Here is a 17134-nt window from a genome sequence, read left to right on the forward strand (position 1 = left end):
CAGGGACTCCTTAAGTTGCCCAGGCTGGCCTTGAACTTGTGACCTTCCTGCCTCTGATTAGTAGCTGAATTACAGGTGAGGTCCATGGTGCCTGGCATATATTTATTTTTACCATGTGCTTCATTGGCTCAGATCATTCAGAAGCTCTAATTATCACCTGGTGTATAAAGCAGCTGGATGTTACACTTATTTTATTACTTGCAGTTTAAACCCAATATTAATTTTTTACTGTGTGAAGCTTATCTAGGTACTTTTAATTCTTAATTTTTTGGACAGTGTTGTTTGCCTACTTTAAAAAAAAACAAAACAAAACTTGGAAACTACAAGAAAGAAAACAAAATTACCCATGGCAACTTATTCTAGAAGTAACTGACAACATTTTTGTAGTTTCAAAAAATAGATTGGTGCTGGGTGTGGTGGCGCACGCTTGTAATCCCAGCATTTGGGAGGCTGAGACTGTAGGAAATAGGGCTGGGGTATAGCTTGGAGGTATAATGCCCCTGGGTTCCATCCCCAGTACCACAAAAAGGAAAAACAAAAAAGATTGGTATTATATAGTATAACTAGTATACAGTTTGACCATGCTTCCTTCATGTAACACATCACGCATATCACCCACATCATTAAAAGTTTGATGCTATTATTTTAAAACATATTATAATACTCCATTATTTAATGTACCAGTTTTCTTTTTCTGAGGTATTTGTTGTCAAGTAACTACTGTTCATTGCAAGATATGGATATAGAAGAATGAACACTTCACATTGTTTATGAGCAGAAGCAGATGGCCTCTATTTCCCTGCTCTTTGATTTCTGTTGTCTTTGAGAAGCATTGCTGGAAGAACTTTTTTTGGTGTGGTTCTGGGGATTGAACCCAGGGTCATTCTACCTCTGAGCTTCACCTCCGGTCCTATTTTATTTTTATTTTGAATCAGGGTCTTACTAGATTGATGAGAATCTTACTCTTTGCTGAGGCTGGCCATGAACCAGTGATCCTCCTGTCTTAGCCTCTCACCTACTGTGATTCCTCCCAGCAGGCAGATGTACTTTTAAGTATGTGCTTAATAGGTTGCTTGGTGATTTATATGACTAAATTATACCTCTGGTGTTGTGTAATCTTCCTGATCCACGTATCTGATGGCATCTTGGTTCATAAATAAGCACCTGAAATACTTAATATATTGCATTCATCTGGAAGGAATCTAGTAGGCCCTAGACTCAAAGGACTGTTAACATCTCTTGTAATTTCATGTCTTGGCAGGTAAACCTAGCCTTTAAGCAACCTGGAAAGAGGCTAGAGCACCAAGGAATTAGAATTGAATTTGTAGGTCAAATTGGTGAGTTTTAAAATAGTATTACTTTTTTTCTTTGGATAACTAAGTTTGAAGATGGTTGGATTTGGCACTTAAATAATTGAATTTGAACTTATCTTTGTGGAAGGAAGGAATTGATTTTGCATAATAGAGGACTTAAAATACTAAATTGTTTGTTTTAATTGTATTAAGTGATATTTGATTCAATCTGCTTTCTTTGTTATTATACTTCATTACTAAAATGAAAGGAATTATATAAACTACCAGTCTTGAAAAATAACTAGTTGACTCACTCAAATTTCCATTGGACTACATTTTCACCAGCTTTAGTTACCAGCCTCACCTTCATCTTTTACTTTCTAATTACCCATGCCATTTGTCTTCCCAACCTATTGTGTGCCTGTAGCCAGAACCCCTGTCAACAGAAAATTTCGTGTGAAAAGGAAAAAAGTAATTACTTCTTGACTTAGATCAAATTCTGTACATTTCTATATATGTATTTCAAAGACATTCTTGACTTAGCTGGAAGGTAACCTAGTAGGTCTTTTAGTGGTATAAATTCTGAAAAAAGAGGGCTGGGGATATGGCTCAGAGGTAGAGTGCTTGTCTAACCATGTGTGAGGCCCTGGGTTAGATCCCCAGCACCAACAAAAGAAAAACAAAAGTATGTTTTTATAATACTGTTCACATAGCTAGGTTTTAAATCTAGCTTTCTAAGTTTTACTGTGCATTTTTAAGGTATCAAAATTGGAATGCGTAGATATTTGTTTACATAGCAATTCTAGATGAGATTGTATGTGAGGGAAAGTTATAATCATTAACTGTTAGTTGGTTTCATTCTTTTGTGCAGGGTAATATTTTTATCAAGGTAATATGTTTGTTCAAAGCAACAAAACAGTTATTACCTTAAAGGGAAGAAGTTCAAATAATTGCTGGTAATGTGTTAAGCAGCTGCATATTGGGGAAGAGCCCTAACTACATCAAAGGAATGAACTCCTTTTTGATAGGAATTTTCATTGGGCATGCTTCTTGAATTTAATAATGCCTAATTGAAGCATAATAATGGGGATGATAAAATTCAGATCATAGCTCTATTTATTAGAGACAAATTTAACTAATTCTTTCGGCAAAAATTTGCTTGGAGGTATAGAAGTTTGGGTTTTATAAATATGGATAATTAAATATAATTTTTTTTTGCATTTTTTAAATTTCTTAGAACTTTTCAATGACAAGAGTAATACTCACGAATTTGTAAACCTTGTGAAAGAACTAGCCTTACCTGGAGAACTGACTCAGAGCAGAAGTTATGATTTTGAATTTATGCAAGTTGAAAAGCCATATGAATCTTACATCGGTGCCAATGTCCGCTTGAGGTATGAATATGTATTAGAGATTATAAGCAGAATCAAACCCAGAAAGAAATGGTTCCTGTTGATGTCTTATTTGAACTTACAGTTCTAGACTGAAGGACATAAAGATGTAAAACATTCTGTACACAATTTTTGTTTGGCTAATGCTAATCTGAAGCAATAAGAACTTTTTAATATTACAGATTTAGAGAAATATATTATGAAATGTTTTAGTTATAAACTTCCCTTTTAGGCCAGGTGTGGTGGCACACACTTGTAATCCCCGCACTTGGGAGGCTGAGACAGGAGGATCGCATAGGTTTGAAGCCAGCCTCAGCTATTTAGTGAGGCCCTCTGGAACTTAGTGAAACCCTGTTTCAAAATGAGTAAAAAATAGGGCAGGGAGCCTGATGTGGTGGTGCATGCTTGTAATCCCAGCATTCAGGTGGCTGAGACCAGAGGATCGTGGTTTGCGGACAGCCTCAGCTATTTAGTGAGGCCCTCTGCAACTTAGTGAGACCCTGTTTCCAATTAAAAAGAATAAAAACTAGGACAGGGGTTGTAGCTCAGAGGTTGAATGACCCCGGGTTCCATCCCCAGACCTGCAAAAAAAAAAAAAAAAAAAAAAAATAGGGCAGGGGGTGTAGCTCAGAGGTCGAATGCCCCTGCGTTCCATCCCCATACCTGTCCCCCCCAAAAAAAGTATATATATATATATATAAAATAGAGGATGAAAGGGCTGGTTCAGTGGCCCTAGTTTTGGCCCAACACCCAAAACCAAAATAAAATTCAAAGGTGAATGCAACCAAAGAAGTTCCAGCAGGAAGAAAGCTGAGTTAGTATTTGCTTATCAAAAACACTTAAGTTTTTTATAGGTGACTAACCTAATCCTCTGAATGACTTTGTAGGTATTTTCTTAAGGTGACGATAGTGAGAAGACTGACAGACATGGTGAAAGAGTATGATCTGATTGTTCACCAGCTCGCCACCTATCCTGATGTTAACAACTCTATTAAGATGGAAGTGGGCATCGAAGATTGTCTGCATATAGAGTTTGAATATAATAAGTCAAAGTAAGTACCTTTAGCAGATAAATAGTTAAGAGAATTTGGAAGTAAGCCTTTTCAGGTCTTTGTAAATTGATCGACATAAGGATGGAATTGACATTAATCTGATGTTAACAGACTAACAATCTGAGCTAAGACACTTCAGGAGTTTGGTCTGGCTTCCAACCCAGGGCAGATGTATTTCATATTTTGTTTTGTTAAGTTTTTGCTTGATCACTATGTGGAAGAGCTCACTATCTCAGAAGGCAGCCAATCCTCCATATGTCTGTAAAGATTACTGGCTTGATATCTCTTGATCATCTCATTAAAACCAAACAAAAATTGTTTTCTGACAACATAATCAATATATTTTCATTATTGAAATTTTTGAGGATGTAAAAAAAGTGAAAAGAAAACACATATATTTTAACCTTTATTATTTAACATTTTTTGTAGCCAGGTGTGGTGGCACATACCTGTAATCCCAGTACTTGGGACTGGGTCAGGAGGATCAGAGGTTTGAGGCCAGACCCAGCAAATAAGAGAGACCTAAGCAACTCAGCAAGACCCTATTTAAAAAAAAAAAAAAAAAAAAAAAAAAAAGAAGCTGGGCAAGGGGGCGCACGCTTGTAATCCCCACACTTGGGAGGCTGAGAAGGAGGATCGCACAGGTTCGAAGCCAGCCTCAGCTGGCTTAAGAGATCCTGTTAACAAATAAAATATAAAATAGGTCTGGAAGTGTAGCCCAGAGGTAGAAAGCCCCTGGGTTTCATCCCCAGTACCACCAAAAAAAAAAAAAAAGAGGGGGACTGTTAGACGTGTAGCTCAGAGGTAGAATGCCCCGGGGTTCAACAATCCCCAGTAACACACACACACACACACACAGACACACACACACTCCTTTGTATATATTTTCTGGAGTGGATTCATATTTATTGATTAATGCCTTTTTTTTTTTTTTGGTGGTATTGGGGTGGAACCCAGGGGCTTTCTACCTCCGGGCTATTTTTCCAGACCTATTTTATATTTTATTGGGAACAGGGCCTCACTAAGTTGCTGAGAGCCTAAGTAGCTGAGGCTGGCTTCGAACCTGTGCGATCCTTCTGTCTCAGCCTCCCAAGCTCTGGGATTACAAGCGTGCGCCGCCATGTCTGGTGATTAATGCCAGAATAATGTGATTAATGAACAGTATACTGGAAAAACAACAGATCTTCATGTATCCATTACCTGGCTCCAACAGTTAACAGCACATGGTTGGATTTGTTTTGTCTGTATTCCACTTCCACACTTTCCATAGATTTAGTCCATAAAAGTTATGGACTGTTTTTAGTATAACTATATCTAAAACAATAAGCCCTTTTTGTTGTTTTTATACTGGGATTAAACTAGCATTCTACTTCTGAACTACACCCACAGTTTGTTTTTTGTGATACTGGTGATTGAACCTTCTCCTATACATTCTTCTGTTATAGATTTCCTATTAGTCATCAATGCCAAGTTTCTATTACCTAAAATTTGATATATAGCCTGTAGAGTTTGTTTTTTTGGTGTTTTTTTTTTTTTTTTTCAGTACTGGGGTTGGAACCCAGGGACATTTTGCCTTCAAGCTACACCCCTAGCCCTGTTTTTATTCTTTATTTTGAAACAGTGTCTCACTGAGTTGCAAAGTGCCTTAGTAAGTAGCTGAGGCTGTCCGCGAACCATGATCCTCCTTTCTCAGCCTCTAAATGCTGGGATTACAAGCATATACTGCCACGCTCAGCTCTGTAGAGTTTTAACATTGTTCATAAGATTATGAGATAGATTGGGGCCTAAACCTTGTTTTTGGAATCTCCCTTCAGACATACACAATTGTATTAATCAATTCTCAGGACATTATTTTGAGATCCAAACGTGAAAGGAGGCTAAAAAGTCCTCTGGATTATAGGGATTCCTGGGTTTATTACTTCATCATTTCTTCTCTTTTCTTTTTTTTGGTGGTACTAGGGGTGGAACCCAGAGGCTTTCTACCTCTGGGCTATACTCTACGACCTATTTTATATTTAATTTGGAAACAGGGTCTCACTAAGTAGCCGACACTGGCTTCGAACCTGTGCGATCCTCCTGTCTCAGCCTCCCAAGTGTAGGGATTACAAGCGTGCACCACCACGCCCGGCTTATTTCACCATTTCTAAGTACCTGGAAAGGCCTTTGGTTATTAGGTACTATAGAAACTTTTTTTTTTTTTTTTTTTGGTGGTACTGGAGAGGGAATCCTTCTACCTCCGGGCTATACTCCCAGACCTATTTTATATTTTTTATTTGGAAACAGGGTCTCTTAAGCCAGCAAGGTTGGCTTCTAACCTCCTACGAGATCCTCTTGTCTCCACCTCCCAAGTGCGGGGATTACAAGCGTGTGCCACCATGCCCGGCCAGACTCATTCTTTGAATGTAGCTCTGTTAATCTTTCTTTCTTTGTAGCCAGATAATTTTTGTTAGCTGCATTATTTTAGCATTTATAATAGTAATAATAATGACGTTAAACTTTTGTGTAGAGCTGTTATGTTGAAAAATATAAAAATATCTTAATAGACTTGAAATAAATATTTCAAGCATAAAGAACTTAATTTTTATTCAGTTGAATGCTTAGGTTCTCTAAGCACTAAATTTTAAGTAGAACCAATGATTAATCAGGCTAACTATTCCTCCTGAGGTAACATTGGTAGTCCATTAAAGTTCGATTCAAGGGGCATGAATGCAGCTCGGTGAATGGTCCTGGGTTTATTCCCAATTCCAAAAAAAAAAAAAAACAAACAAAAAAAGACACCCTCACCCACCCCCCAAAAAAGTTAAGAGCAAGATAAATACGAAAGAAAAAAGCCTTACAAGTTTGATTTCATTGTGGTAGCATACACCTGTAATTTCGTACTTGAAAGGCTGAGACGGGGATTGCAGGTTCAGAACCAGCCTGAGCATCTTAGGTTCTTAGCATCTTAGCAAGACCCTATTTCCAAATAAAATAGGTCTGAGGACATAGCCTGGAGGTAGAAGGCCCCTGACTTCTATCTTCTATTCCCAGTACCACATACATACATAGTTTGATTCCATATTTTCTTTTTTTTTTTTTTGGTGGTACTGGGGATGGAACCCAGGGGCCTTCTATCTCCAGGCTACGCTCTCAGACCTATTTTATATTTTCTATTTGGAAACAGGGTCTCTTAAGCCTGCGGAGGCTGGCTTCGAATTTGTGTGATCCTCCTGTCTCAGCCTCCCAAGTATGGGGATTACAAGCATGCGTCACCATGCTCTGCATGATTCCATATTTTCTTAGTGAAATAGTTAATATTTTTTTGGAAAAGACAATAATACGAATAGTTAAAAGGGTATTCTTAAAGTTATTATCCTAAAGATAAGCTAAAGATACCCAAAAACCTTTTAGGACCACTTCACTCTATGCTTTTAAAACTGATATTTAGTAAATGAGATATATTATTTCCCAATAGATATCATTTAAAGGATGTGATTGTTGGAAAAATTTACTTCTTATTGGTAAGAATAAAAATACAGCACATGGAGTTACAGCTGATCAAAAAAGAAATCACAGGAATTGGTAAGTTGAAGAGAATATTTTAATTAAAATTTGTTTTAGTTGAAATTATAGAAACATTAAAATTTTGTTTCAATATAAAATCAATTTGATATTCACACTGGCTATCAACTTTGTTTCTTAGTATTGCCAGCCCTAAGAAACTCAGTAGTTGGGAATGGTGACACATGTCTATAATACCCAGTACTTGGGAGTCTGAGAAAGGAAGATTGCAGGTTTGAGGCTAGCCTCGGCAACTTAGTGAGACCCTGTTTCAAAATAAAAAATAAAAATGGGTGGGGAATTTAGGTAGAATGTCCCTTGGTTCAATTCTCATTATCAACAAAAAAAGAAAGTCAGTGTCTTTTTTTTTTTTTTTTTAATGAGGGCTTGGGGGAAGGGGCTGAACTCAGGGACATTTTAACTCCGAGTTATACCACCAGTCTTTTTTATTTTGAACTGGTCTTGCTAAGTTGCTAAGGCTGGTTTTGAACCAGCCATCCTCCTATCTCAGGCTTCCAAGTACTGGGATTACTGGTATATGCCACCACACTTGGCTCCTGAGACTAGTCTAAACCTGTGATCCTCTTGCCTCCCAAGTACTGGTATTAAAGGCATGTGTCACCACATCCAGCTTACTTAATGCTTTTTTGGTGGTACTGGGAGTGGAACCCAGAGGCTTTCTACCTCCGGGCTATGCTCCAAGACCTATTTTCTATTTTATTTGGAAACAGGGTCTCACTAAGTTGCTGAGAGCCTCACTAAGTAGCTGAGGCTGGCTTCGAACCTGTGCGATCCTCCTGTCTCAGCCTCCCAAGAGCGGGGATTACAGGCATGCGCTACCATGCCCGGCTACTTAATGCTTTTTTAAAAATTAATTTTTGAGCCAGCATGGTGGCACATGCTTTATAATCTCCAGTATTTGGGAGGCTGAAACAGGAGGATCACAGGTTTATGGCCAGCCTCAGCAACTTAATGAGGCCTTCGGCAACTTAGTGAGATCCTTTTTCATCATAAAATAAAATAGGGTTGGGAGGGCGCGTAACTCAGATGTAAAATGCCCCTGGGCTAAATCCCCCCCAAAAAGAAAAAAAAATTGAGCAGGGTGCAGTAGTATGCCCCTATAGTCCTAGCTGCTCTAGAGGCTAAAGTAGGAGCATCTCTTGAGCTCAGGAGCTTGAATCCAGCCTGGCCACATAACTTAAACCAGGTCTCTTAAAAAGAAAGAAAGAAAAGAGAGAGAGAGAATGAATGAATGAATGAATGAATGAATGAATGAATGAATGAATATTGGGAGGCTGAGACAGAAAGATAGGCTACATAGTGAGGCCTTTTGCAACTCAGTGAGACCATTTCAAAATAAAGAATAAAAAATAGGGCTGGGCCGGGCATGGTGGCACATGCTTGTAATCCCCATGCTTGGGAGGCGGAGACAGGAGGATCACACAGGTTTGAAGCCAGCCTTGCTGGCTTAGGAGACCCTGTTTCCAAATAAAAATATAAAAAATAGGTCTGGAAGTGTAGCCCGGAGGTAGAAGGGTTTCCAGGAACCCCAGGACCACCAAAAAAAAAATTAGGGTTGGGAGTGTACCTCTGAGGTGAGTGCCCCTGGGATCCATCCCAAGCACTGAAAAAAAAAGCTGAGAGGGGAGGAGTATAGATTTGAGGACAGCCTGGCAACACAGCAAGACCGTGTCTCAAAATAAAATAAGGGTTAGGAAGGTAGCTCAGTGCTTACCTAACATGGATGAAGCTCTGAGTTCAATCCTCATTAAAAAAGTATCTTATAGCCGGGTGTGGTGGCTCATGCTTGTAATCCCAGCATTTGTGAAGCTGAGACCAGAGGATCACGGTTTGCGGAAAGCCTCAGCTACTTAGTGAGGCCCTCTGCAACTCAGACCCTGTTTCAAAATAAAGAATAAAAAATAGGGCAGGGGGTGTAGCTCAGAGGTCAAATGCCTCCGGGTTCCATCCCCAGACCTGCAAAAAAAAAAAAAAGTATCTTATTGCTTGCTAAGCATGATGGGGCATGCTTATAATCCTGTTACTTGGGAGGCTAAGACAGGATGATCATAGATTCCCACCCAGCCTCAGTAACTTAGTGAGACCCTGTTTCAAAATATGGCTGGGGGTGTAGCTCAGAGGTAGAATTCCCTTGGTACCACCAATGTACTTTAAAGGAGATACTTTAAAAACTGTCTTCTCTTCAGAAGCCACTGATAGGTAATAGATTTTTAAATTTTAAAATTCTAGCAACAGTGGCATTCCCAGCTACATGGGAGGCTGGGGCAGGAGGATTGTTTGAGCCCAGGTGTTCAGGGATGGTCTGGGAAACATAGTGAAAGCTTGCTTCTTAAAAAAAAAAAAAATCAGGCTGGGTGTGGTGGCACACACTTGTAATCCCTGAGCTTAGGAGGCTGAGACAGGAGGATCGCACGGGTTGAAAGCCAGCCTCAGCTACTTAGTGAGGCTCTCAGCAAACTCAGTGAGACCCTGTTTCCAAATAAAATATACAAAAGGTCTGGGAGTATAGCCCGGAGGTAGAAAGTCTCTGGGTTCCACCCCCCAGTATCACACACACAAAAATAAGTTATAATTAATAGTCAAATTATAAGCATCTGCAATTAATCTTTATTTTACTTCTACTAAAATTTAATTAATTTCAAGATATTAAAACTGTAGGTTCTCAATTGTTTGAAAAGAAATTGTTTAATTTTTTATAAAAATCATATTATAGAAAATTTTAAATAAAAAATATATTAGTCATCCAGAACAGATTTTAGTTTTTGTGTATTATATTTCACAACATCGGGACCATTACTGTATGTTTTGGTGTAGGTTGTTTTATTTTTGTTTTTGGTAGTGCTTAGGATTGAACCCAGGGTATCATACATCCCAGGCAAGTGCTTTACCACTGAGCTACACCCCAGCCCTTGGTATAGTTTTTTCACTTACCATACCTTGATTTTTTTTAAAAATGTTTGGGTTCAAATAATTTCTTTGTGGATGAATCTCAGAATTTTCTTTTTTGTGTGTGTGTGGTACTAGAGATGAAATCCTAGTACTGAGAGCCTCACTAAGTAGCTGAGGCTGGCATCAAACTTGAGTGATCCTCCTGTCTCACCTCCCAAGTACTGGGTTTACAAGCATGAGCCACCATGCCTGGCTAGAATTTTTTTTCCAATACTGAGGCTTGAGTGGCAGTCTTACCACTGAGCCACACCCCCCCCCAAGAACTTTTTATTTTTTATTTGAAGGCAGTCTTGCTAGGCTGGTCTTGAATTTGCTATCCTCCTGCCTCAGCTTCCTTGAGTAGCTGGGATTATAGAAGTGTGCCGCTGTGCCTCACGTGTATATCAATCAAGTAAGTTGACCCCATGAGAAGGAGTTTGGGAGATGCAGAGAAAACTAACATAGAATAGTTAATTCTGATGCATACTGCTAGTTTCTATTTTAGTAGAGATTAGAAACGATGGAACTATGTGAAGGAGATTCTGCACTGCGTGCCACCTTTGGGAAGAAGGGAGTGAACTGTTCAGTTAAATGATGAATATATTAAGTGTAGACCAAGAAATAGAATGACTGCATTTTCACAAAATGGGAAGATAGTGCCAAAATAATGTAGATGGAAAATAGGAAGAAGGCATAAGTCTGGAAATTATATTCTGTAAATATATAAATTGACACCATTTATGTTATTGCACCAGGACCCAGTACCACAACAGAAACAGAAACAATCGCCAAATACGAAATAATGGATGGCGCACCGGTAAAAGGTAACATCCTTTACGTTTGCCTCTTTGTGTGCAGACAGGAAAGTGTTCATGGCAGCTCATGAGTATTCATTCAGTGTGAAAGTTTATATATGAATTTTTAAACTATTCTTACTTTTTGAGGCTATGTCTGTGTAGTTGCTGAAAAGACTGCAGTGTTATTTCCTAATCTGAAATAAGGTCAAATATATCACTCAGTTTAAATTTACAATTTTTTTTGTGTGTGTGAAACTGGGGATGGAATCCAGGGGCATTCTACCTCCGAAGCTACACCCCAGCTTTATTTTGAAAGCAGTCTGAGTTGCAAAGGACCTCATTAAGTAGCTCAGGCTGTCCTTGAACTGTGATCCTCCCAGTCTTAGCCTCACGTGCACCACCATGCCTGGCTTACTCAGTTTAAATCTAGAAGTTTAAGTTTATGGATAGTTTTCCATATCTCTTTTCCAGTTCTTAATTTGTAATATTTTGATTGTTATAATAGTTGTTCTCTAGTGGTGTACCTGTAATCCCAGTACTTGGGAGGCTGAAACAGGAGGCTCTCAGCCAGCCTCTGCAACTTATTGAGACCCTGTTTCAAAATAAAATTGGCTGGAGATGTAGCTCAGAGGTACAATGTACCTGGGTTCCATTCCCAGTACTAAAATAATAGTTGTTTTCTAGTCGGGCATGGTGGCGTATGCTTGTAACCCCAGCATTTGGGAGGCAGGAGGATCGCAGTTCAAGGACAGCCTCAGCCACTTAGGAAGCCCTTTTGCCAACTCAGTGAGACCCTGTTTCAATAAATAGGACTAGGAGTGTAGCTTGAAGGTAGAATGCCCTGGGTTCCATCCCCAGTACTGCAAAAAAAAAAAAAAAAAAAAAAAAAAAAGTTCTCTATAAATCTTTCTCATACTGACCATAAGATGCAATATAGGTGAGCACTGATTCCTGTGGGATTTTGAAATCCTTATAGATTCCAAGAAAATAAGTGATTCTCTTACTAGATGATATTCAGTGTCTGGGGCAGTGAAGGCAGTATTCATTCATTTATTTAATTTTTTGTGGTGCTGGGGATTTGGACCCAGGGGCATTCTACCTCTGAGCTACACCCCCAGCCTGATTTTTTTTTTTTTATTCTTTATTTTTGAAACAGGGTCTCAGTAAGTTACAAAGTGCCTCACTAAGTAGCTGAGGCTGGCCTTGAACCTGGATCCTCCTGTCTCAGCCTCCCAAGTACTGGTATTATAAGCATGTGCCACCACGTCCGGCTAATACTTGTTTTTTTTTTTAAAATGTCTTTGAAAAAGTGGTGCGTGCTTGTAACCCCAGCACCTGGGAGGCTGAGACAGGGGGATTGTACGGGTTCAAAGTCTGGGCTCTCAGCAACTTAGTGAGACCCTGTTTTAAAAAAAAAAGTTATATATATATATATATGTAAATAAATAAAATAGGTCTGGGAGTGTAGCCCAGAGGTAGAAATCCCCTGGATTCTGGATTCCATCCCCAGTACTACAATAAATAAATAATAAAGTGATGTCTTTGAATGTTTCTCACTTTGATAGTAATCACTTTTAAAAAATACCATTTATTGCCAGGTGTGGTGGCACACGCTTGTAATCCCTGTGCTTGGGAGGTGGAGACAGGAGAATCACACCGGTTCGAAGCCTGCCGTGCTGACTTAAGAGACCCTGTTTCCAAATAAAAAAGTATAAGTCTGGGAGTGTAGCCCGGAGGTAGAAGGGCTTCCAGGAACCCCAGTACCACCAAAAAATAAACAAACAAACCATTTATTGAGTGTAGGTGGTAGATGAGGCATCATAGTTTTTTTTTTTTTTTTTTTAATTGGGCATTAAACTCAGGGGTGTTTTACCTCTATATCCCCTGTCCTATTTTTTTATTTTGAAACATAGTCTCACTAAGTTGCTGAGGTTGTTTAAACCTTTGATCCTTCTGGCATAGCTTTCCAAGTGCTGTGATTACAAGCCTATGCCACCATGCCCAGCACGAGACATTATAATTTAGGTGTTCTAAAGTTCCCTACTACTCTTTGAGTTAGGTGCTTAAATCCTTTATAGGCAAAACTAAGGTGCAAAGACATTTTAAAAACACAGTAAACTGGGTATGGTGGTAAATGCTTGTAATCGCAGTAGGAGGCTGAGACAGGATTGCAGGTTCACAGCTAGTCTCAGCTACTTGGGCCCGCTACAACTTAGTGAGACTCTGTTTTAAATAAAGAATAAAGCTGGGCATGGTGGCTCACGCTTGTAATCCCCACAGCAAATTGCGCAGGTTTGAAGCCAGCCTCAGCTACTTAGTGAAGCTCCCAGCAACTTAGCGAGACCCTGTTTCCCCTTTGCAGCTCAGTGAGACCCTGTTTCAATTAAAGAATAAAATAGAGCTGAGGGTGTCGCTCGGAGGTAGAATGCCTCTGGGTTCCATCCCTAGTACTGCAAAATAAAATAATAAATAAACAAGCTGGGTGTGGTGGCGCATGCTTGTAATCCCAGCACTTGGGAGTCTGAGACAGGAAGGTCTGGGTTTGGAGCATGCCTCAGTTACTAAGTGAGGCCCTCCGCAACTCAATGAGACCCTATTTCAAAATAAAGATTAAAAAATTAGGCTGGAGGTGTAGCTCAGAGGTAGAATGCCCCTGGCTTCCATCCCCAGCGCTACAAAAATTAAAATAGAATAAGCAAATAACTGTCCTCATTAGGCAAATAGAAGGCATGAAGATCTGAACATAATCTTTTTGTAATGCGGCATGGCCTCATTCTGTACATATTTGTTGCTTTGGATGAATTAGAAGTTTTCAAGACTTTATAAACATGCTTAGAAATATGGTTACCTTGTTTACGGCCATACCCTACTGAATCCATCTGATTTTTTTTTTTTTCTTGTGCGAGTATGGGGATGGAAGCCTGGGGCATTTGATGTTTGAGCTACTACAACCCCTGCTCTAGTTTTTTATTCTTTATTTTGAAACAGGGTCTCACTGAGTTGCAGAGGGCTTAAGTAGCTGAGGCTGTCCACGAACCATGATCCTCCAGTCTCAGCCTCCCGAATGCTGGGATCACAAGCGTGCACCACCACGCCTGGCTCCCGTCTGATTTTTTTAAGGTGAGCAGGGTTGGTCCTAGTTAGTACTTGGATGGGAAAAATGTAGTAAACTGTATGAAAACAGAAAATAACAAAACTAATTCTGTATAGCGCTTGCCTGCTGGCACTGTTGTAAGCTCCTTATGTATTGTATGTAGTCCTTACAAATTCCCTACAAGATGAGTCTTGCAATTCCGTTTTCCAGTGAGGAATGTGAAGCAGGTTACACAAGCCAAGGCATCAGCCAGTAAGTGGTGGAGTGGGTTTGACCCAGGCGTACAGCTCTATCTAGAGCACTGGTTTTCATCTAGGGGCAACTTTCTCCCCAAGAGACATTTGGCAATATCTAGAGACATATTTATTTATTTTTGGCATTGGGGATTGAATCTAGAGGCATTTTACCTCCAAGATAAACACTCATTCCTATTTTTATTTTATTTGAAACGCAGGGTCTCCCTTGGTTAATGAGATTCTCACTATTTACTGAAACTGTCTTCGAACCTGCAACCCTCCTGTCTCACAGGAATTATAAGCCTGTGCCACCGTGCACAGCTTGGAGACAGCTGTCATACTTGAGTGTTACTGACTTCTGGTGGGTAGGGGCCAGGGATGCTGCTAAGTGCATAGGACCTTCCCACAAGAAAAGAAACCCAAAATGTCAGTAGTGCCTAGGCTAAGAAACCCTGATCTTTTTTGATGCTGAATCTCATGAGTATAATGGAAGCGTGTCTATTCTTTTAACAGTTGAGTTTTATGTGATTGTGTTTAATTATATTTAGAACTAAATGGAAATTGCTTTTATTGCAGGTGAATCCATTCCAATAAGATTATTTTTAGCAGGCTATGACCCAACACCAACAATGAGAGATGTGAACAAAAAATTTTCAGTAAGGTACTTTTTGAATCTTGTGCTTGTTGATGAAGAAGACAGAAGGTATTTCAAGCAACAGGTATGGTCCCACCCAGGCTGATCTTTGTTCTGCAGTAGGTCTAAAAACACTCAGAAGTCGGGTGCTTCTAATGGAGTGAAAGGGGGAATAGTGTCAGTAAATTAGATTAAGATTATGGAGGCTCTGAATACTTGTTTGGAGATTTATCCTGGAGACACTGAGAACTATTGAAAAGCAATCCAAGCAATGCTTTAGAAGATAAATCTTGTAATGATATGAAAGATGAATTAAAAAGGCATCTTAGGTAAGAAAGGCAAGAGCCACCTACCAGGAAGCACGTTTAGTAAGTGACATGGGCTTGATTTGGTGAGGGCAACGGTGAACAAGAAACCACAGTATAGAGTGTGGGGATTCTCTAAAGCAGTCATAGCTAGGAGCCCATACCACATTGGATGGGTGGTGCTGTTGTGTGTGGGGTGCTGGTAGGGGGCAGAAAGGGCACACCAAACAATAATTGGAAGAAAGGGATCAGTCAGGAAAGATGAAGTTAGAGTCAGTATTTCCATGGTGAAAACCTAGTAGAGAACATTAATTTGTTGCTATCTTGCATTTATTTTCTAGGAGATCATTTTATGGAGAAAGGCTCCTGAAAAACTGAGGAAACAGAGGACAAATTTTCACCAGAGATTTGAGTCTCCAGAATCACAGGCATCTGCTGAACAGCCTGAAATGTGAACTGTACAGGAGAAAAAAAAAGAAATACAAAACTATAATTGTTGAGGACATCAGGTTAAAGATGGCTGCAGCGTGTAGGGGGGAAAAGGCCAAAACTCCATATATAATAGTCTTCCTTTATCTTACAGTGCTGCATTTATTTTACAGTGTAACTAAATGTTCTTCATGTATTTACATTTTAAAAAGTGCTTTCTTTGAAACACTGGAGACTTCTTAAGCTGCCTTTTTTTAACTGCACATTTTGATGATAAGCACTCAGATATGCTTCAACAGAAATATTAAAGATTTTTCATGCAAGTAGGCTGGTATTTGTAATTTTACTTTCCTTCTGCATAATGTTGATTGTAAATCTTTCTCCTATTTCATGCTAATGATTACCTTATTCACTCTGTGCAAGAAATGAAATATTTTGTGTTCAAAATAAAATTAGAAAACCCAAGTAGCCCTTCTGTCCTGCAGATTTAAAACATGGCATCTCAATATTTTTGAGAATTACATGTGTTTGAGAACTGTATATGGAGCATCTCACTGTAGGTCCTTCTCGGTCTATCATTTCATGGCTTCCTGCATTTTATCCTCTGAAGTCTGTGGTATGAATACTAAAATTTTTCCCAAGGGGTTGTGTGGCATGTCTCTGTGGCCCTCTTGTTCCCATCTCCTATATTAAGTAACCATTCTGCTACTATTTTACAGCAGTACCACCATCTGTTTTCTGCAATGTAGAGTTGACATATGTTGGCAGTTTGAAACTTGTTAAAAACTATATAATTTTTCCATAAATACTTTGAAACATATGTGTATATTTTAAATTTAAGGAGCTTTTTGGCCATGTCTACACAGATAACATTTTCTTGGCTTTACAGATTTATTCTGTTCACTTTTCAATGGAAAGTTCTGGGGAATCGGGAGGGACTGGTGAAGCTTGTAGTTACCCAGATCTGGGCAATTTCATTTGTTAAACTGGAACTTCAGCTGGTTCGTACTCCATTTAGATTTCACCAGTATGTTTTAAAACACTAAATTCAAATCGTTTGTTCAGTGTCTCTAAAGGAGACAGTCATCTGCTCATACGCATGGGGTCTGATCTCAACTACTGTAAATGTGGAGTGTGAGAACCAAATTGAAGTCTGCTGTACGGAAACTACTTTCACTTAAGGTTCATTGGGTTTTGTACCAATATTTAAAAATACACTTCAGTGCAAGTTTTGTCAGTTAACCTTACTTTATGAGTAAGCTTAATAACCCAAATTACATTTCTTTAAACCTGTTTTACTACTATGGCACTTTGATAAAATGGTCAGTAGCCAACTTATTTACTGGCCAAACGTTCCATGTACCATGTGCTGGAGCATCTATTTTAAATGTGGATATCTATGAATGGTAATGTTT

At 39.2% G+C, this 17134-nt stretch overlaps 1 protein-coding gene across 1 annotated transcript; it reads left to right on the plus strand.

Moving 5' to 3' along the window:
• Positions 1-2586: 2586 nt before the first annotated feature.
• Positions 2587-15745, plus strand: VPS26A (VPS26 retromer complex component A; the record flags this gene model as incomplete). The annotated part of the gene is made up of 6 exons (XM_080695367.1): positions 2587-2686; positions 3571-3735; positions 7190-7296; positions 10980-11048; positions 14928-15070; positions 15632-15745. Exons 1-6 carry the CDS (start codon positions 2634-2636, stop codon positions 15743-15745), a joined length of 651 nt encoding a protein of 216 aa, XP_080551493.1. The 5' UTR covers positions 2587-2633.
• Between the last annotated feature and the right edge of the window lie 1389 nt (positions 15746-17134).

Source organism: Muscardinus avellanarius (genome assembly GCF_963383645.1).
Source record: "Muscardinus avellanarius genome assembly, chromosome: 4".
NCBI classification, from domain to species: domain Eukaryota; kingdom Metazoa; phylum Chordata; class Mammalia; order Rodentia; family Gliridae; genus Muscardinus; species Muscardinus avellanarius.